At 39.9% G+C, this 21,472-nt stretch overlaps 1 protein-coding gene and 1 non-coding gene across 2 annotated transcripts in view; both read right to left on the bottom strand.

The window, feature by feature from the left end:
• LOC125494753 (uncharacterized) overlaps window positions 1–21,472 on the bottom strand; it is a 37,010-nt gene that overhangs the window by 14,907 nt on the left and 631 nt on the right. The window contains exons 2-4 of the mRNA XM_048638537.1: window positions 21,062–21,337; window positions 20,396–20,876; window positions 19,891–20,305 (exon numbers count right to left, since the gene is read on the bottom strand). Coding sequence (XP_048494494.1) covers window positions 19,891–20,305; window positions 20,396–20,876; window positions 21,062–21,337 — 1,172 coding nt within the window. The remainder of the gene's footprint in view (window positions 1–19,890; window positions 20,306–20,395; window positions 20,877–21,061; window positions 21,338–21,472) is intronic.
• LOC125495288 (small nucleolar RNA R71) lies at window positions 6,758–6,864 on the bottom strand. Its single transcript, XR_007271927.2, has one exon. It is a non-coding gene; the product is annotated as a small nucleolar RNA R71 (small nucleolar RNA).

Genomic DNA, 21,472 nt, shown 5'->3' with positions numbered 1-21,472 from the left:
CATTCCACGCGTTCCGAGAGGTCCGAGGCCCGACCACCGCATTCCTGAGAATGAGGTGGCCGAAGCTTCCTCCTCTCAATCCTTCGACACGGGCTCCGTCATGGCGGCCATAGCCCAGATGCAGGCCTCTCAGGAGGCCAATCACCGTGCGGTTACTGCTACTCTTGCCGGTATCCGCACCGACCTCGACCATGTGTCTAGGGTGGCTTGGCGCACTCACCTCGCCAATGTCCACTCCGGACATGAGCCTCCCTTCCCTAACCATCCCCACTATCCTCCTTCTTTCGACCCTCAAGAAGGGCCGTTTGAGGAGCCTTCTTTCCGTCCTTACCCCCACTACCCATCCTACTATCCTGATGGGTACTCTGGTGGGTATTTCCTCCTTACCCCCCTCCCGATGGGGGTAATGGTGGGAACTATTAGGAGCTTCTCATAACCCCCCACCCTCTCGCTCCTTTTGCAACTCCGAGCGCGGAGTTTTGCTTAAGCTTGGGGGACTTGCATGTATGTCTATATCCTTGGGAGTTTTGGAGTCATCGATGGTTAGAATTAGGGGTCTCATTATTCGGTATCAGTTGGTGATTGCTCCTGTCTATTGGTTTTGACTTCCCCCACCCCTGCTGACTTCTCTTCACCTGTATAGCTTTGCTTTAGTAGTTTTGTTTTGCTTTGCATATATAAAAAAAAAAAATTTCCTCTTTTGTTCTTTTTCTTCTTTTTTCTGCATTTAGGATAGCTTGGTTGCATGCATGATTTGTGGCTAAAGTGTTCATGTCTCGATTGGAAGACCTTCCTTATATTAGACTTGATGATTTTGGAAGCCCTGTTGTGACTTTAAGCGTCTCTTGAAAGCGATAACTTTTGGTAGAGTCTCTTTGAAATTAGGCGAGTTGGATGAATGGATTGCCTTGCCCCTTGTGCGACAAACCCCCAAGAACCTCGTAAGACTCACTCACAACCCTCACCATTGATCGCCTAACTTGTGATTTGCATTTTAGCTCCCCAAGATTACATAAGAACGAGCCTCTAGGAGAATGATTTAGGGCGTTTCTTTTGCTAGTAATAGGAGCTACAAAACCAAAAGCTTGAACACCTGCATAATATTCGCTTCTCAACCCATCTGAGCCTTTCTATCCTATTTTTGCTTAACCCACATAATGAGTCATGGCCAAACTTTCCCCAAAGTGGATGCATGTGTAGTTGGTTGAGTTAAGTTGTTTTGATATTAAGTCTTGGTTGAAAGTGAGTTAATGTGCTTGTATGATTGCAAAAGTTGAGAAAAAAAATTTGTGAAAAAGAAAGACAAAAGAAATAGAAGAAAGAAAGTTCTTATTGTTTGATTTGGTTTATTATTGAAAATGAAAAGAAAGAAAGATCAAATTGATGAGAAAAATGAAAAAGTTCACAAAGTGACAAAGAAACAAGTGAAATTCAAGGCTATGTGTGAGATTTCTTTAATTGAGAATAGTGTTAGGACTAGCTTGGGGGAGTATTTACCCCTAGTTTGTACTCCACTTACCCTTTTTGCACCACATTCCTAGAATATAATCCACACCCTTAACCTTAGCCCCGCTACAACCTTCATAAAGTCCCTTTTGACTTCTAGATTGGACTTGATCTATTTAGTAGTGGCGGGCGAGATTTTGTGCAAGTCATGATGAGGGTCATCAAAACGTGGTAGAGGCGAGCAATTATGTTGAGCATCCCTAGGGAGGAGTCAAACTTGGGTCTTGGAAGTGGAGAAGAGTGAGAAATCATTCTTGGAAAGCTTTCTTTCAAAAGACTCGGTTGATCGGTGGATTGAGACCTTAGAGTCACTCTTGTGCTTCCTAATCATCTTCCCTCTTGTGTTTGGTTGGTCTCCTAAATCTTGCTATGAACTCTTAGCTTGCATGTCATGCTCGTAACCTTGCATTAGAGCATATAGGTTAGTTTGTTGCATGTTTCCCTTTTCTTTTTATTCTCTTTTTCTTCTTCTTTCCTTCATTCTCACTCTTGGTTTACTTGAGGACAAGCAAAACGCTAAGCTTGGGGGAGTTTAATAAGTGCGTTCCTAACGCACTTTATGCTTCCTTTTGGCTTGTTTTGTTCCCTTTTCCCCTTTCTTCCCTCTTTCTCTTCACTTTTCCCTTCTATTTCATTCACTTGATCATACTTGATCATAGTGACATTTTGCTAGATTTTCGATCTATTTTGATCGAACTTCTAGCACATATGCTTTCACCATGTTTGCTCGTGTTTTATTGCAGGTATGACCCTTTTCGGGCCGAATAATGCGAGACATGGCTTAAAGAAACAAGCTAGAGGATGTGAGAGGCCATGATGTGCGCCTAGAGTTCCCCCGCACACGTAGGTGCGCCCGCACATATCACTGGTGCGCCCGCACCACAGCCAAATTGGGAGAAAAAGACAGAACGCACAGGTGCGCCCGCACCCAGCACATGGTGCGCCCGCACCTGTGTCTGGTGCGCCCGCACCTGTGTCTGGTGCGCCCGCACCAGCTACCTATGCGCCCGCACATTTTGACGGAGGAATTCAGGCTGAGGCAGAAGAATTAGGTGCGCCCGCACCTGACATGTGGTGCGCCCGCACCTATATCTGGTGCGCCCGCACCTGCCCATTTGTGCGCCCGCACCATTTGACGGGAGATTTTTACCATGAGACAGACCCGCACCTGAGGTCTGGTACGCCCGCACCTTAGCATGGTGCGCCCGCACCTCATTATTGTGCGCCCGCACCATGCGTTCCGGAATAAAAATTCACATCATTAAACCCTTTTGCGTTTGGAGTTTTTAGACTTACGCTTTCATTCTATCTTGCACACAATATTTTAGGGTTTTGTATTAGAGAGAAAACACTTTAGTTTTCATTGGTAATTGAGATTAGTGATCATTGTTTGTGATTCCATTGATATTGAAGGTACTTTTCGTTCATCTTAATTAAAAGTTTTAGTTTTTATTTCATTCTTTCCGTCTTTGTTCTTGCTTTTGATTATTCTAGATCTTTATTCACTTAGCCCTATAATTGCGATTTACATTAGTTTAGTCATTGCTTAATCATGTTTAGCCTTAGATTAGTCATAGATTTATTGTTTAATTGCTTTAACTCCATGATTAGTGAGTAGTTTCATAATCTAGGGTTAGGGTGAAAGTATGAATTAGGGTTTTAAATATGTTGTTGATGTGATTGTGATGTTTAGAGAAGTTTATGCATTGATCTTGGTGTTTTGAAACCTTAGGATAGATATTGATAACATTTATACTTTGGTATTTAGATTTCAAAAGTTCTCTAATCGAATTGTGACTCTTTTATCATCCCTAAGAATCAACTTAATTTCTAGGCCAAGATATTGGGTAGAAATTAAGGGGATCCTTTATTAGGGGTTTTCCGAACTTATTAAATCTCTTAATCAATTGACTAAAGACCATTCGAGAGAGGATTCAGGTTATTGATTAAGCGATTATTCTTGAGGACCATTCGAGAGAGGACTCAAGTAATTTAAAGGGAAACTAAACCTTGCATAATCATCTCCGTACATCACAATTGCATTAGCATTGATTGGCTATTCTTATTCATACTAGTAACCTTAACTCTAGTGTCTTTTATCTGATATTTAAACTCGTGTTATTTGCTTGTTCGTGCTATTTGTTTGACTTAATAGATACCAAAACTCTTTCAAACCCCCAAATACCCTTCAATTAGGTAGTCTAGACTTGATAGACTTTAACCAATCCCTATTTCCCCTGTGGATCGACCCTTGACTTGCCCTTACTATTCCCTTAGTAATTGCTTGTTAGGACTATAAATATTGTTTGGAAAGCGGTTCTTAGTGCCTTAACGACACACTAAAAGCCTCTTATCAAAATGGCGCCGTTGCCGGGGAGCTTGTGCTATTGATTGAAGTATATTTTTGTTTAGTTTTCTTAGTTGATTTTTCTTTTATTTTCTTTTTAACTGTGGTTGTTATTTGCTAATCCTCTGCTTAGCTTTGTTGTGCTACATGAGAAGAAGAACTCACGGTTCACCCACATTGCCTCTAGATCCTGAAATCGATCGTACATTGCGAAAGCTTCGGAAGAATTTGGAAATTTGACTTTGGGTTCCGAGCCATCTTCACCAATCTCAAGTACATCAAGTGAAGTTGAATCAGAAATGGGTGAAGCAAATCCACAACTGTTTAGGGATTTCAGGTATCCGGGTTCCTATGCTCTTCAAGGTGGACTTCGACTCCCCACCACCACTACAAATTTCAGCATTCACCCTCATTATACTCGGATGGTGAAAGCAGAGCAGTTTTGTGGGGTGTCAGATGAAGATCCTCTAGACCATCTCGACAGGTTTCTTGAAATCTGTGCCATGATAACAACTAATGATGTCTCTCCTGACTACATCAAGATGCATTTGTTCCGGTCCTCTCTTACCGGAAAAGCAAAGTCATGGCTCAAGAGCTTGCCTGCTAATTCCCTCACTACATGGGAAGAAGTCAGAATGGCCTTCTTGAAGAAATACTTCCTGGAGTTGAAGACTGCGGACATAAGGAGGAAGATCTCCTCATTTGATCAAGAGAACGATGAGACACTTGCCGAAGCTTGGGATGTAATGCCCTGTAATTTATATAATTCTAATAAAAGAACATCAAATGCCAGTACTAGGATCGAACCAAATATTACATCTTTATTTATTATAGGATATATAGAGTTTACAGGACATTACTGCCGTATTCCTAATAATAGAAATACAAGGCGAAAACAACCTAAAACATGATACTAATATTATAAAACATAAGTTAACACCATATAGTATATTAATCCTAAGTTTTTTTTTCCCTCACTCTTGCCCATTTCCATTACTGGTACCTGAAAACAAAACATTTTATAACAGTCAACCCAAAAGGGTCCACTACATTCTCAATACCATGTAAAAACACCTTACAAATAATTATATATATAATCAGTTATAATTATAACATTATCTGGTTTAGTTTCTCCGACAAATCTCGTGTGCACACCCCTTCAATGACGTACGTCACTCCGGATAATATTTTTCAGGCCTTTAGCGTCTCCTGATACTTCCGTGTGCACACCCCTACAATGACGTACGTCACTCCGTATATAATTCATTTCTCAAACACAAACCACGAATCTCCATTTTATTTTAACATATTTCCTCCACCACGAACCTCCATTTTATAATAACATCTTTTTTCCTCCACCACGAACCTCCATTTCATTTTATCATAGTAACATCTTTATTATTAGCACATATGATAATCTTTTTAAAATCACCTTATATATAAATCATAATGTGACAAATACCATTTGCATTTTAAACACACTTTATAAATCACAACATACCTTTACTATTAAGGCAAAACTATTACTAACAATTTATCTAAAAAGATCAATATAACAATACATTATAGCAAAACAACATTAAGAAGGGGTATTCAGGAATGTACCTTAGTAATCTTAATTTGTACGTATTAACTTTCCTCTGGTACTCTTATATCCTTTCTATTTATTTTTTTATTATCTTTTTTTTTATATTGTGAGATGTATTGTATAGTTTGCATTTCTACATGCTTTTATAGGGGATTTATGTCGGTTTACCTAATCAAATGTCTTAATAAGTCAACTAACTTTTTAGGTTAGTAGTTAGCAAAATGACTTGCTCCATATACTGGCTTTACACAACTCATATGCAAAATTCATACACTTCATTTTTATTGTGATGGAGTCTTGACACGTCAAATATAAGAGAAGAAAAATCTCTTTTGGAGCCCAAGTTCTTCAGTGAATTATACCACGCATGCATGTATTCTATCTAATTAAATGGATAATTTAAATATACTTGTAGTAAAGTATCCAATATAAGCTATTCCTTCTTCTTTTTTTTTCGGTTTATAAAAGTTGCATTTACATATTCTTTCTAAATGGGAAGCGATTGTATGATCTTAGGTAAAATCATTAGTGACGATTCTAAAAACTAAATAACGTTAGTCATTAGGTTAATCATTTATAAATTTGGAGCATTCTAGGTTTATGTGGTACTTACTAAAAATCTTACTAGATATATTTGTAAGCTCATAAACTAGATATTGATAATTTTATTAATCTTTGACCCTTAAAGTACTTTATAAACTATAATGTGAATATAAATGACATATGTATGCACATATAACTTTCCCTGAGCAAATGTACAAAGCCAACGAAACACATAACTTCACCTAAAATAATCATATAAACGACAAAATAACGTATATAAGATCTTAGGGACTAGTTTAACTTATAATAATACTTTAACCTTTGATCCTTTACTAATATTTTTTTCTGGTTATTACATGGGAACGGTTCAAGGAGATGACCCGTTCATGCCCACACCATGAGTTCAACAAGAATCTACTCATGCGATTTTTCTATGATGGTCTTGATCCGATTTCATGGGCCAACCTTGATGCTGGAGCGAATTCGAAACTCCCCACCACCACTACAAATTTCAGCATTCACCTTCAGTATACTCGGATGGTGAAAGCAGAGTAGTTTTGTGGGGGGTCAGATGAAGATTCTCTAGACCATCTCGACAGGTTTCTTGAAATCTAGACCATCTCTCCTGACTACATCAAGATGCATTTGTTCCAGTCCTCTCTTACCGGAAAAGCAAAGTCATGGCTCAAGAGCTTGCCTGCTAATTCCCTCACTACATGGGAAGAAGTCACAATGGCTTCTTGAAGAAATACTTCCCGGAGTGGAAGACTGCGGACATAAGGAGGAAGATCTCCTCATTTGAGCAAGAGAACGATGAGACACTTGCCGAAGCTTGGGAGCGGTTCAAGGAGATGATCCGTTCATGCCCACACCATGAGTTCAACAAGAATCTACTCATGCGATTTTCTATGATGGTCTTGATCCGATTTCACGGGCCAACCTTGATGCTGGAATGGGAAGTCAACTTTCTAAGATCCCGCAAGAACAACTTGAGTCCACAATTGAGGAAGTGATCAAGAACTACTCATGGGGTGGAAGACGGAGAGGTGCTCAACCCAATAAGAGCGGGAAGTTTGAATTTGACCCCATGGATCAAATTCAAGCCAAGATGGACCAACTCGACAGCTCTCCAAGATCAATCTTGCATCGTCTACTCCTTCACAGGTAAACTCTTTTTCTTGTGATATTTGTGTGGTACTAACCATGATACTTCTTATTGTGGAGGTACCCATTCGGAGCATGTGGCGGCAAAAATTCAAGAGGAGAGGGGTATCAAGGAAACCAAGGGTATAGGAACAATCAACAAGGAGGTTGGAGACAACCTCAACAAAACTACACCCAAGGATTCAACCAACCTCAACAAGGATGGAATCAACCTCAACAAGGGTACAACCAAGCTCACAACCAAGGGTTTGCGCAAGGGTATAACCAAAACCAAAACTATAACCAAGGTGGTTCCTCCTCACAAGGGTCCAACACTACCAAGCTCCACATCAAAGGACCAACAACCCAAAACCTCCTTCCAATCTTCCATTCCCCAAACAAAATCCCGAACCTACACCATCTCCTGATCCAACCTCTCTCCAAATTCTCCAACAACTCCAATCCATGAACCAAATTCTCCAAAACCATGAGCAAAGGTTTCAAGAGCTACAAGCCCACAAAAAATGCTTGAAACCCAAATTGCCCAAGTAGCTGAGAAAAATCCCTCACCCCCACAAATCAACTTCCGGCCAACCCATCCCTAACCCCAACCTCCATCAAGCCAAAGCCATTCATTTGAGGTGGGAACAAGTATGCGGGTCCTAAGATGCCTAATGGGGAGTTAGAGACGGATAAGAAGTTGAGGTTGTTGAGAAGGAGGATGAAGCTGAGGAAACTGAGAAAGAGGACGTTGGGGAGAAAGATGAGTCACATGTTCAAGTTGGTGACAAAAACCCATTGCCATCACCTCCACCAACCAAGTCTATGTGCCTCCGGTTCCCTATCCTCATAGGTTGGTAGAGAGAAAGTTGAGTGACAAGTTCACTAAATTTCTTAATGTGATGAAGAGCCTGCAAATCAACATCCCATTCCTTGAGGCTATGTCTCAAATGCCAGCTTATGCTAAGTTCTTGAAAGAGATCCTCTCCAATAAAGCGAAAACTTGAAGATGAGCTTATCTCCCTACCTTACCAAGTGAGTGCTCTTGTGCAACGAACTATGCCCAAGAAGCAAAGAGATCCCGGGAGTTTCACCTTGCCGGTGAAGATAGGTGATTAGAGCCTAAGGGTGCACTGGCCGATCTAGGAGCAAGTGTCAATTTGAACCCCTTTCTATTGCAAAGCACCTGAAATTTCCTCTTCATCCTACGCGCAAAACGATTCAATTGGCGGACCGCACTGTGAGAGTCCCATGTGGTGAGTTGGAGGATATACCGATTCAAGTTGGGCATGTGTTTGTACCATGCGACTTTGTGGTGATGGATATGGAGGAAGATCCTGAGACTCCTCTTATTCTGGGAAGAGAAGCTCTAAAGACATTGGGTGCCGTGATAAACTGAAAAATGAGACAATCACGGTTGAGGTAGCTAATGAGCGGGTTGTGTTTGAGTTCTCTAAGACATGAAGGACCTATGATGGAGAAAATTTCGGGTAAGCCTAGTGGAAGATGAGGTAGAGGACGCCATGAGTGTGGATAATTCTGGGACGAGTTGTATGCTACACTTACCGACACCCTTAGCTTGGACATGGAAGAGGAAACGCAAGAAGTGGCGTTTGAGGTTCTAGCTACATCATCCACGGATAAAGAGGAGTGTTCTAAGCCTCCTCCCAAGGTAGAGTTCAAACCCCTTCCCTCCTCTCTTAGATATGTTTTTCTTGATGATGCATGTACTTATCCTGTTATTGTCAATTCGAGTCTTGATGACATTTCTATATCCAAACTGATTGGAATTTTGAAAAATATAAAGATGTCATTGGGTATTCGATTGATGACCTTAAAGGGATAAGCCCTTCTCTTGCTATGCATCGTATCCATCTCATCGATAGTAATGCCTCCTCCATCGAGCATCAGAGAAGGCTCAATCCCAACCTCAAAGAGGTTGTGAAAAAGGAGATCTTGAAAACGTGACGCGGGAATCATCTATGCTATCTCAGATAGCAAGTGGGTGAGCCCGATTCACGTGGTTCCAAAAAAGGAGGCATGACTATAGTTGAGAATGAGAAAGGAGAAACAATCTCAACTAGGACTGTCACTGGGTGGAGAGTCTGTATTGATTACAGAAAACTGAACAAATCCACCCGGAAAGATCATTTCCCCCTTCCCTTCATTGACCAAATGTTGGAGAGGCTTGCTCGTCATTCACACTTCTGTTTTCTCGATGGTTATTCCGGATTCTTTCAAATCCCCATTCATCCGGATGACCAAGAGAAAACCACCTTTACTTGTCCGTATGGGACATTTGCATATCGAAGGATCCCTTTGGTTTGTGTAATGCCCCATCCACTTTTCAAAGGTGTATGACAGCAATCTTCTCTGACATGCTAGAAGATTCCATTGAAGTGTTCATGGACGACTTTAGTGGTGTGGTTCGTCTTTTGACACATGTCTGGTTAATCTTGAATGTGTGTTAAAAAGGTGTCAAGAGACGAACCTCATCTGAATTGGGAGAAGTGTCACTTTATGGTCGAGGAAGGCATTGTCTTGGGCATAAAGTGTCGAAAAAGGGTATTGAGTAGATCCGGCAAAGGTTTCGGTTATTGAGAAGCTTCCGCCACCGAACTCGGTGAGGGAGTTCGTGCTTTCCTTGGACATGCTGGTTTTTACCGGCGTTTCATCAAGGATTTCTCTCAAATAGCCAAACCATTGGCGAATCTACTTCAAAAAGATGTTGATTTTGATTTGATGAGTCTTGTACTAAGGCTTTTGAAACTCTTAAAAAGCCCTTACTTCTGCCCCCATTGTGCAAGCTCCGGATTGGAGCTTGCCTTTTGAACTAATGTGCGATGCTAGTGACTTTTCAGTGGGAGTTGTTCTTGGGCAACGCAAGGAAGGGAGGCTTCATGTGATAGCCTATGCAAGTAGGACTCTGGATGATGCTCAACGGAACTATGCAACTACGGAGAAGGAAATGTTGGCCGTGGTCTTTGCTTTTGACAAGTTCCGTTCCTACTTGACATGTAATAAGGCGTTGGTGTATACGGATCATTCTGCGGTCCGGTATTTGATGAGTAAGAAGGATGCCAAGCCTAGGCTCATTAGGTGGGTGTTGCTTCTTCAGGAGTTTGATTTTGAGATGAAAGAGAAGAAGGGGACGGAGAATGTGGTAGCTGACCATCTTTCTCGCCTCCCTCTTGAAATCTGGAGGAGATTCCTATCGAGGAAGATTTGAGAGAAGAAGCATTGTTCGCCATTCTGAAATGAGGTTCCATGGTTCGCTGATTATGCAAATTATTTGGCTTGTGGGATTGAGCCTCATGGTTTTATTCCCAAAAGGAAGCGGTTTTTAAAGAAGTTTCGAGGTTCTACTGGGATGACCCGCTCCTTTTTAAGAAGTGTGCTGATGGAGTGTTTAGGCGGTGTGTGAGATGACCTATGTTTTGACTCATTGCCATACTTTGGCATGTGGAGGCACGTGTGAGCAAGCAAAACTGTTGCTAAGGTGCTCCAATGTGGTATGTTCTGGCCAACATTGCAAAAGGATGCCCGGGCATTTGTGGTGGCTTGTGATAGATGTCAAAGGAGTGGTGGCATCACAAAGCGACATGAGATGCCTCAACAGAACATTCTTGAGGTTGAGCCGTTTGATGTCTGGGGAGTCGACTTTATGGGTCCATTCGTTCCTTCCTGTGGGAATGTGTACATTCTTGTTGCGGTCGACTACGTGATAATGGGTTGAAGCCATTGCCTCTCCACCAATGACCATAAGGTAGTGACCAAGCTTTGAAGAAGATCATCTTCCCTCGATTTGGGGTGCCCCGTGTGTTGATCAGTGATGGTAGTTCACACTTCGCCAAAAAGCAATTAGAAGCTCTATTGAAGAAATACGGGGTGAATCACAAAGTAGGTCTTCCTTATCACCCCCAAACCCAAGGCCAAGTTGAGGTCTCGAATCGAGAGGTTAAGAACTCCTTGAGAGGTGGTCAATAGGACACGAAAGGATTGGTCTTTGAAGCTTGATGATACCTTTTGGGCTCTTCGCACGGCTTTCAAGACACCATAGGCAACTCCCTATCGCCTTGTTATGGCAAAGCATGTCATTTGCCGGTTGAACTGAGCACAAGGCTTGGTTAGTTAAGGAGCTCAACATGGATCTTCACTTGGCGGGAGAAGCTCGAAAAGAAAGGCTAGTAGAGCTGGAAGAACTTCGTTTTGACGTTATGAGAATTTTAGACTATACAAAGAGCAAACGAAGAAATGGCACGATAACCGGATTCAACAACGAGAATTCCGGGTTGGGACAAGTCTTATTGTTCAACTCAAGACTAAAGCTCTTCCCCGGAAAGTTAAAGTCCAAGTGGTCGGGTCCCTTCTCCGTGTTGAAGACTACTCCATATGGACTTATGAGGTTATGGATGAGAACGGTCCATTCTGGGTGAACGGTCAAAGATTGAAGCTCTACCATGATTCTCATGCGTTGGTTCCATTGGTTGCTTGATTCTTCGCTCACCTGAGCGACTCTCATGATGGATGTATCCTTCTTAGTCTAGCTAATGACTTAAAACAAGCGCTACACGGGAGGCAACCCCTTTCTTTTCTTCCCTTTCTTTTATTTTATTATTATTTTTTTCTTTTGATTGTTAGTTAGACTTGTGATCCATCAGCTGGCTGTGAGGGCTACTTTTAGACATAAGATTTTTATGAAAAATGGAGTGACAAAGGAGTAATTGGAGAAGGATGAATTTCGAAAATTCAGAATGGTGCGCCCGCACAAGTTTAGAATTTTGAAAAACAGAAGCAAACATGCTCCCGCACCTCCTCGAGGTGCGTCCGCACCTCCCCGAGGTGCGTCCGCACCTCCCCGAGGTGCGTCCGCACCTTCAAAAAAAGAATTCGAAAAACATTGTGGTGCTCCCGCACCTCCACAAGGTGCGCCCGCACCATGTTTAACGAATTAATTTGCGAAAAAACAGAAGAAAAGGTGCTCCCGCACCACTTCATGGTGCGTCCGCACGTGTTGAAAAATTTTGAATTTTTTTTTTGGTGCGCCCGCACCAGATTTCAAACACATTTTTCAGTAGAAAAACAGAAGGATTTGTCCGCCCGCACCAAGAGGAGGTGCGCTCGCACCAACACATCTACAGATTTAGAGAAAAAACAGAAGGTTTGGTGCGTCCGCACCTATTCCTGGTGCGCCCGCACCAAACGAATTCTGAACTTTTTTTTACGATTGGTGCGCCCGCACCTGAACGAGGTGCGCCGCACCAAACCGCGGGCTTTTCTCAATCCTTCATTATTTTCGGGCCTCACTTCTCCTCTTCTCCTCATAATTTTCGAAAAAACCTCACACTCCCTCACTTTCTCTCTCTTCCTCCTCTCTAGATCCGGCCACCACGACCCTTTTCCGGCGACTTTCGACGGCAAATCTCACCGGAATCTTCATCATCTTCCTCTCTACACTATTCAAGGGCACAAAAATTGGGGGTTTTGCAAGGATTTGATTTCTAGGGTTTCGAAATTGGGGATTTTCATCTCCATGTTGGTAACTCGCTTCTAATCTTTGCTTTTTCATCAATAATCTAGTAATTTGGAGCTCTTGTGTGTTTTCTTTTAGATTGCATGCTTGTTTTCCTTAATTTTTCTTGATTATTCATGAACTTTGCTCATATTTGTGTTGGATGATGTGGTGAACAAGTGCAATTTTATGTGGTTTGTGATAAATTCATAATATTCTGACTTTTTGTGAACTACATTGCATGAATTTCTAGTGTTGTTGATTCTTGTGCACCAATTGTGGTTGATTTGGTGAATTTGTCTTGAAAGTCTCTTGTAAGTGGTGATACTCTTGCTTGTTAGCAACTTCTGGTTGCTATTAATTGTGGATTGGCTAGCTGGTAGATCTTAGGCTAGTTTTTTCTCTTTTGATTTTCCTTTCTTTTGTGTGTTTCTTTGTGTGGTTTGATTTTTCTTTTTGTGTGTTCTTTGTGTCGAGAGTCCGTCTTGTGGTGTGTCATTGCAGCAGATCATCACTTCTCCTTCCCCTTTTTTGCAAAACAAAACCTCTTTACCACCATGGGAAGAAGTAGTGGTGAAGGCTCCTCTAGGTGTAAGAGAGCAAAGACCGGGTCCTCCTCACAAGGACCCTCGTCTAGCTCTAATCCCCCTCCCCTCTATGCTGTGAAACTTCCCAATGCCGTTCATAAACAAATTTTTCAACAACTTTTTAAGCGCACGTTTGGTCCCACAAAGTTCTATGACTACACTACCTGCAACTACCTTAACATCGAATCGATGATAAGGGAGATGGCAGGTAATGTCGGGTTATCGGACTTTCTTGACGTCCATGCACCTACTTATGATCAACTCACTCTCGAATTCTTGAGTACGTTGAACATAAGTAAGGAGCCGGGCACAGGTGCTATAGCTATTCAATTTCGTATGTTTATTCAAGCTAGAGCACTCTCCTTCGACGAATTCTGTGAGGCATTCGGGATGGATTCTCGAGCTCCCTGTGACGCCCCTTTGGGCACCATCTGGAAGGGATACAACGAGCAAGAATGGTGGGCCAAAATCACCAACGGCACGACTTCATTTCGGACGAATTCGTCCAAAGCGTCGGAGATCATCCATCTTGCTCTCCGTTACTTCCATAGGATGTTGGTTTACACCATCTTTCCTAAACAGGAAGTAGGACAGTTGAGGAAGGACGAGTTGCTGGTTCTTTGGTTGGCCACTGACGGGGCCCACCATAGAACCCGAATTAACTTTGCTGCGCTTCTCCTTCACCGACTGCAGGAGATTCGGGGGGGCACTACGATGACTGGGGAGATCCTTTATGGTGGAATGGTCACCCAGCTAGCGTCCTACCTGGAGTTGGACGATGACCTGGCTCGCTTGGAAGCTAGCATGCTTACTGTTGGTCAGTCCAACAGATTGGATGGTGCCAGTCTGCAGCAGATGAAATTTCTGTGCGGTTACCAGAAGGAAAACTGCATTTGGCTTGGGGGGGGGGGGTCTTACTGTTTTATAGGGCCCGACTTCGTCTGGGACCTCCCCACTAACGGCGAAAACCGTTGGCGAGTTCCCCCTTCCCATGACATCCCACGGGCTATCCCTGAGCCCATCCCTACGGAGCGCATTCCACGCGTTCCGAGAGGTCCGAGGCCCGACCACCGCATTCCTGAGAATGAGATGGCCGAAGCTTCCTCCTCTCAATCCTTCGACATGGGCTCCGTCATGGCGGCCATAGCCCAGATGCAGGCCTCTCAGGAGGCCAATCACTGTGCGGTTACTGCTACTCTTGCCGGTATCCGCACCGACCTCGACCATGTGTCTAGGGTGGCTTGGCGCACTCACCTCGCCAATGTCCACTCCGGACAAGAGCCTTCCTTCCCTAACCATCCCCACTATCCTCCTTCTTTCGACCCTCAAGAAGGGCCGTTTGAGGAGCCTTCTTTCTGTCCTTACCCCCACTACCCATCCTACTATCCTGATGGGTACTATGGTGGGTATTTCCCTCCTTACCCCCCTCCCGATGGGGTAATGGTGGGAACTATTAGGAGCTTCTCATAACCCCCTCCCCCCCTCCTTTTGCAACTCCGAGCGCGGAGTTTTGCTTAAGCTTGGGGGACTTGCATGTATGTCTATATCCTTGGGAGTTTTGGGGTCATCGATGGTTAGAATTTAGGGGTCTCATTGGTTTTCGGTATCAGTTGGTGATTGCTCCTGTCTATTGGTTTTGACTTCCCCCACCCCTGCTGACTTCTCTTCACCTGTATAGCTTTGCTTTAGTAGTTTTGTTTTGCTTTGCATATATAAAAAAAAAAAATATATTTTCCTCTTTTATTCTTTTTCTTCTTTTTTCTGCATTTAGGATAGCTTGGTTGCATGCATGATTTGTGGCTAAAGTGTTCATGTCTCGATTGGAAGACCTTCCTTATATTAGACTTAATGATTTTGGAAGCCCTGTTGTGACTTTAAGCGTCTCTTGAAAGCGATAACTTTTGGTAGAGTCTCTTTGAAATTAAGCGAGTTGGATGAATGGATTCCCTTGCCCCTTGCGCGACAAACCCCGAAGGAGGGCCAAGAACCTCGTAAGACTCACTCACAACCCTCACCATTGATCGCCTAACTTGTGATTTGCATTTTAGCTCCCCAAGATTACATAAGAACGAGCCTCTAGGAGAATGATTTAGGGCGTTTCTTTTGCTAGTAATAGGAGCTACAAAACCAAAAGCTTGAATACCTGCATAATATTCGCTTCTCAACCCATCTGAGCTTTTCTATCCTATTTTTGCTTAACCCACATAATGAGTCATGTCCAAACATTTAAACATAGTAAAGTTGAAGTTTAGTTAATTGTTTTCCGCTGCAAAATTATGAATATAAGTCGATACGTTATCACACGGGCCGGGCAATAATACTTGGGTAATTCTCTACTTGTATATTATAAAAGTATTTTCTAAAAAGAGAGAATTATCGGGGTGTTACAAAGTGGTATCTGGGAGCTTTAGGTTATTTTCGAACTTTGAAGGCGCCTAATTAACTAAATAGCTTACTAGTTATTTGAAGAAAACTTTAGAATTGCTCCTACTTATTCATTTTGAAAAACTTATAGGAATTTATAATTTTTAGAGGAACTGAATTTTTTTTTTTAAGGGAGGCCGAAATTTAACTTTTTTAGGCCGAATATTTTTTTTCTTCTTCGAAATGTTCGAAATTTTTTTTTCTCGAAATTCTTGGATAATTCGAACTTTCGAAATTTTTTTTTAGAATCGAAAATTTTTCTTTCGACCTTTATAGGTCCGAAATTCTTTTTTAAGTTGATTTTTTTTTAGACAGTTAATTATTATTATTTACAAAAGTGTCTGCATTATATTTCATGCTTTTAAAGTTTATATTATTACATTGTGATAATGGGTAGTATAGGAAGGACATATAGGATAGAAACATTATATACCTGCATTTGATAGTTAGTTCAGCATCATTATATTTTTCTTCCCTGCTAACGATGCATTATATTTTTCTTCCCTGCTAACGATACATTATATTTTTCTTCCCTGCTAATAATGCATTATATTTTTCTTCCCTGCTAATAATGCATTATATTTTTCTTCCTTGCTAATGATTCATGAATGTTTTTCTTCCCTGCTAGCTGTTCATATTTTCTTGCCTACTAAGTGTGATGTTTTCATGCCTATGATTTACTCCTGATTATTTATTGTTGGGAACGCGTTAGAGAGAGTACTAAGACATCATGTTCTATTTGTATTGTAGTTCCACTACTACAAATAGGTGCAAAGTATCACCTATGAGAGATCTCCTTAATGACATAAGTGATTATTCAGCTAAAATCACCTAATTTGTTAGAAAGGTGGTATGTTATAACATGATAAAGGAAACATCTTTCTTAAAAAGGTGGTTTTTTTGAACCTTCACAAAAGTTTACAATATTAAAGAAACCACTTATTCCTACTAAGTGGTGATTTTGATTTTATATCCTTTTTAAAAATATTTTTTCATCCATATGCACACTAGCGGATGTAACTAGTAACACGAAGCTTAAACAAAAAGAAAAAAAAATTCTTAACCAATTCACGCTCAATTCTCACATCTCTCAAAAACTTCCTTTTCTCAATTAATGATGCTGATGCAGGCATATAATATTTCTATCCTACATGCCCTTCTTATACTACCCATTCTCACAATACAATAATATAAACCTTAAATGTATGAAAATATATTGCAGACACTTTTATAAATAATATTATTGAAGTGTCTAAAAAAAATTTCGAGTAAACAAAAAAAAAAATCGTACTTATGAACACTCGAAAAAAGTTTGACTCACAAAATTTCGGATTTAATAAAATATTCGGAAAAATTCCGAAGCTCCTATAGTTTTTGAAAAAAAAATTTCGAAGCATTACGATTTCTCGAAAAAAATTCGAACACTAAAAAAAAATGTTTCGAACAAAAAAAAAATTCGAATTAATAAAAAAAATCGAACCATAGGATTTACGGAAAAAAAAAAAGTTTATGTTTTAAAAAAAAAATTCGGCCTAAAAAAAAACAATACTCTATATATGTTTTCAAAATGAATAAGTAGGAGCAATTCTAAGGTTTCATTCAAATAACTAGTAAGCTAGCTAGCTAGTTAGTTAGGCGCCTATAAATTTTGAAAATAACCTAAAGCTCCCCGATACCACTTTGTAACACCTCGATAATTCTCTCTTTTTAGAAATACCTTTATAATGTAAAACTTAGAGAATTACCCAGGCATTATCGCCCGTGTGATAACGTATCTGCTTATTCAGAATTTTGCAGCGGAAAACAATTTACTAAAACCAACTTTATTAAAACTCACTAAATCAATGACAAATGTTTAGAACTTAAACAAACCAACTTAAATAAACAACTATCTGAAATAAATATATTCCTACAAAAGCAGAAATTAAACTACGCTAGATATACAGTCTCTCCACTCCAGATTCACAATGCGATGCACATCTGCGAACCTGTAATGTCAATACAATATCGACTCTGCTCACCATAAGAATCATCATAGGATCAATAAGGCAATGTCATGATCACATACACAAACAAGCACGTAATCAGCAAAGCTGAGTACTACATAACAAACATAAACATTCCTAAGCATGATACTAAATATTAACGTATAGGAATAAATAGGAAATAATCATATAATAATCTACAGGCAATTTTTACTGAACTAAACTCAAAACATCTTTTATTTACTTTAATGGAATAGTTATTGGACGAGTTGACTTATCTACTAATGTGAAATACGGGCGCGACTCCGTACTTCAGAGTGACCTACGATATCGAGGAACCTTTGAACTGAAAGAGGGATGGTGATCAATCCATTCCTAGAAAAGCCATGGGCTACCACCATGTACTCCAACCCTTAGTGTCCAACTCTAGACGTGCACCAGTCTAAAGTCTATAACTTATTCTCGTTACATTTTACGTTATTTACATATTATTACTTGTGTCGACTCGCACATATAAGTAACACATACATAAATAATCAGACAATCATAACCGAACTTCTTTTTATCTTTGGATTTAACAAGTGATCACAACTTACAATCTAAGGCGACTTTAATTCTTTTTTACTCTTAACTTTCTATACTTATTGAACCTAGCCAACAATAATCTCACCTTTATATAGGTACAACTTGTAAACTTACCAAATAAGGCCCACAGTCCTCATAAGATAATAATAAAATGATACTTCTTAAAGAACACATGCATTACATGATTCACTTTAACATTTAATAAATAAACTAACTTGACATGCTTGCATCAATTAATCCATACAAACATATAATTCAATATTCATAATCAATTCTAAGTCACATGTTGCACACAGGCATAAAACATGTAAAATTATTCCAGAAATCACATATACGAACAAATTAGGGTCCTATACATGATACTAAAATATAAACCTTCCTTAAAACATGATACTAAGCCACATAGCACGTAATAATGTACGTACCTCGTATATACTAGCATGTAGGCCACTTTAAATCGTTAAAAGTCTCCTACGATGTATTCTCCGCCTAGAAAACAAGGTAACTAAAATTAATAACTTAAAATAAAAATTACAGCAGTTTTAAATAATTTAAAACCCCTTTAAAACACGTTTAAAAATCGATTTTAAGTGTCAAACTTAAGTTATTTTTAATTCCTAGTATGGTACTACTATTCTAGCAATTAAAAATTCTCAAAACTCTATTAAATACCCCTTTTCTGAAATTACAGCATCTTTAAAATTCAATAACCATCCTTAAAACACGTATAACATATTTAAAATCACGTACTAAGTAAATCTCATAGTTCATAATATATTACTTTAGTTTTATAGCAATTAAAAACCCTAAAAACTCTTGTTTTCATGATTAAAACTAAAAATAAACTCAATATAACAAATCTGAAATTTCTTATAATATATACTATATAAACCGAAATTATATATATATAAAAACAGTAATTTAACTAGGAAAATGATTAATAATAATAAAATAACATAAAAACCTAGTCGTTTAATGGAATCTTAGGAAGGAAGAAAGAAAATAACCACCAAAAGAGAAAGAACAAAGGCGTCGGCAAGGACAGGACCCCAAGCAGCAGCACGGCAAAGCAGATTTCGAGATCTTAGGGAGACTTGTGACGTTTCTCATTGAAGAAGAAATGTTACTTGAAGAAGAAAGGTGATTTGAGAGAGAGAAAGAGAACGACGGCCGAAGAGGAGAGAGAAAATCGAAGGGAAGAAAATAGAATGTGAATGGCGTGAGTTGAGGGAAAAATATAATTGTGTGGGATAAAATAATCGGGTTTTAGGATATTTATATAAAGGCTTCCCTTTTTGGGCTTAGGAAAAGAGATAAGGTTTAATGAAGTTTGATGATCAATAAGATGAACAACTTAAGACTTAAATCATCAACATGACTCTTTTCCTTTTTATCCTTTTAGGATTTTTTATTCCATTAGACTTCTTTTTCAATATACTTTAATATTTAAAACTTTTATTAAAATATGCTTAATTAAAATATTTTCAATTTTATTAAGCCACAAAAAATAATTTCATTTGACTTTTAAAATAGTCAACCTTTTTAAATAGTCAAATCATTTTTCCAAACTCATTTGAGTTTAAATATAACTATGTAAATACTTAAATATATTTTTTAATTTGTGGGGGATTACAACCTTCCTTTGATATCACATGACCCAAAAATGATACTTTTTCCAACCAAAATTCACACTTTGAGAACTTGGCGTACAATTGTTTTTCTCGAAGAATCTCCAATACTTTCCTCAGTTGATCCTCATGATCTTCTTTATTCCTCGAGTACACCAATATATCGTCAATGAATATTATCACGAACTGATCCAGGTATGGCTGGAAGGTCCTATTTATGAGATCCATGAAAGCTGCTGGGGCATTAGTGAGTCCAAAAGGCATGACTGTGAACTCATAATGGCCATATCTCGTACGAAATGCTGTTTTCGGGATGTCCTCTTTAGCAATTCGCAATTGGTGATAACCCGATCTCAAACCAATCCTCGAAAATACTGCTGCACCTTGAAGTTGATCGAACAAGTCCTCGATTCTCGGGAGCGGATATTTATTCTTCACCGTGGCATTATTCAACTCCCTATAATCGATACACAACCTCAAAGATCCGTCTTTCTTCCGGAAAAACAATATTGGGGCTCCCCAAGGCGAAACACTAGGTCGAATTTACCCTTTTCCCAACAGTTCCTCCAACTGCACCTTCAATTCTTGCATTTCTGCAGGTGCCATTCGATACAGAGCCTTAGAGATAGGTCCGGTTCTCGGGGTTAAGTCGATCGTGAAGTTCACTTCCCTAACAGGCGACATTTTAGGTAACTCTTCAGGAAATACCTCCGGAAACTCCTTTACTACCGGAATTTGAGCCAACTCCTCGTTTTGCACGCTTACATCCCTTACTTGGCATAGGTAGACAGGGTAGCCTTTTCTAAGATAGGTTTGAAGGTTCAGGGCAGAGATTATTTTGACATCAGGCTGGAAGATTATGCCTTTATAAGATATCCTATTTCCATTTGGTTCTTTAAGAGATATTTTCTGGTTATGACACTCGATTTTGGCTTTATACTTGGCTAACCAATCCATTCCGAAGATAACGTCAAAGTCTTTTAGATAAAAAAGGATAAGATCAGCCGGTAATTTAGTACCAGCTATAACTACAGGGATACTTTGAAAGAGAGATTTACAGGACATAGTTTCACCTATAGGCATGGTTATATTGGCTCGACAGGACTGGTAGACTCGAGGAGATACTTATCAACAAAATTACTTGAAATGAATGAATGAGACGCTCCTGAATCAAAGAGTACATAAGCAAAATTTGAGTTAACGAGAAAAGTACCAGTCACAACGTTAGCATCGGTGTCAACTTCAACTCGGCTCATGACATTGATTCGTCCACTGGTGTAGCCTCCACTGCCATTCTTTCCGAAGTTTCCACTTCCACTTCCAAAAGGGCAGTTGTTGTGATTTCCATTTTGGGCAGCATTTCCTCTACTGGGGCGGTTATTATTGAAGTTTTGAATTATGTTTGCTCCTCCAACGTTGTCATTGCTACCCTTGTTCGCATTCGGTCCATTTTGAGCTTGCTTCTTGGGACAGTTGACCGACTTGTGACCTACTTCTCCACATTCGAAACATTTGATCCTTTCACCATAACAAGTGAATCCTGGATGGCTCTTATTACACTTCTTGCAATTAAAGTTCCTTTGGATCCTACTTCCTTGATGGGCTTATTGTCCATAATTCTGAT

Source organism: Beta vulgaris, chromosome 2, assembly GCF_026745355.1.
Source record: "Beta vulgaris subsp. vulgaris cultivar EL10 chromosome 2, EL10.2, whole genome shotgun sequence".
Classification (NCBI taxonomy): Eukaryota; Viridiplantae; Streptophyta; class Magnoliopsida; order Caryophyllales; family Amaranthaceae; genus Beta; species Beta vulgaris.
This window is presented reverse-complemented; position numbering and strand designations above follow the sequence as displayed.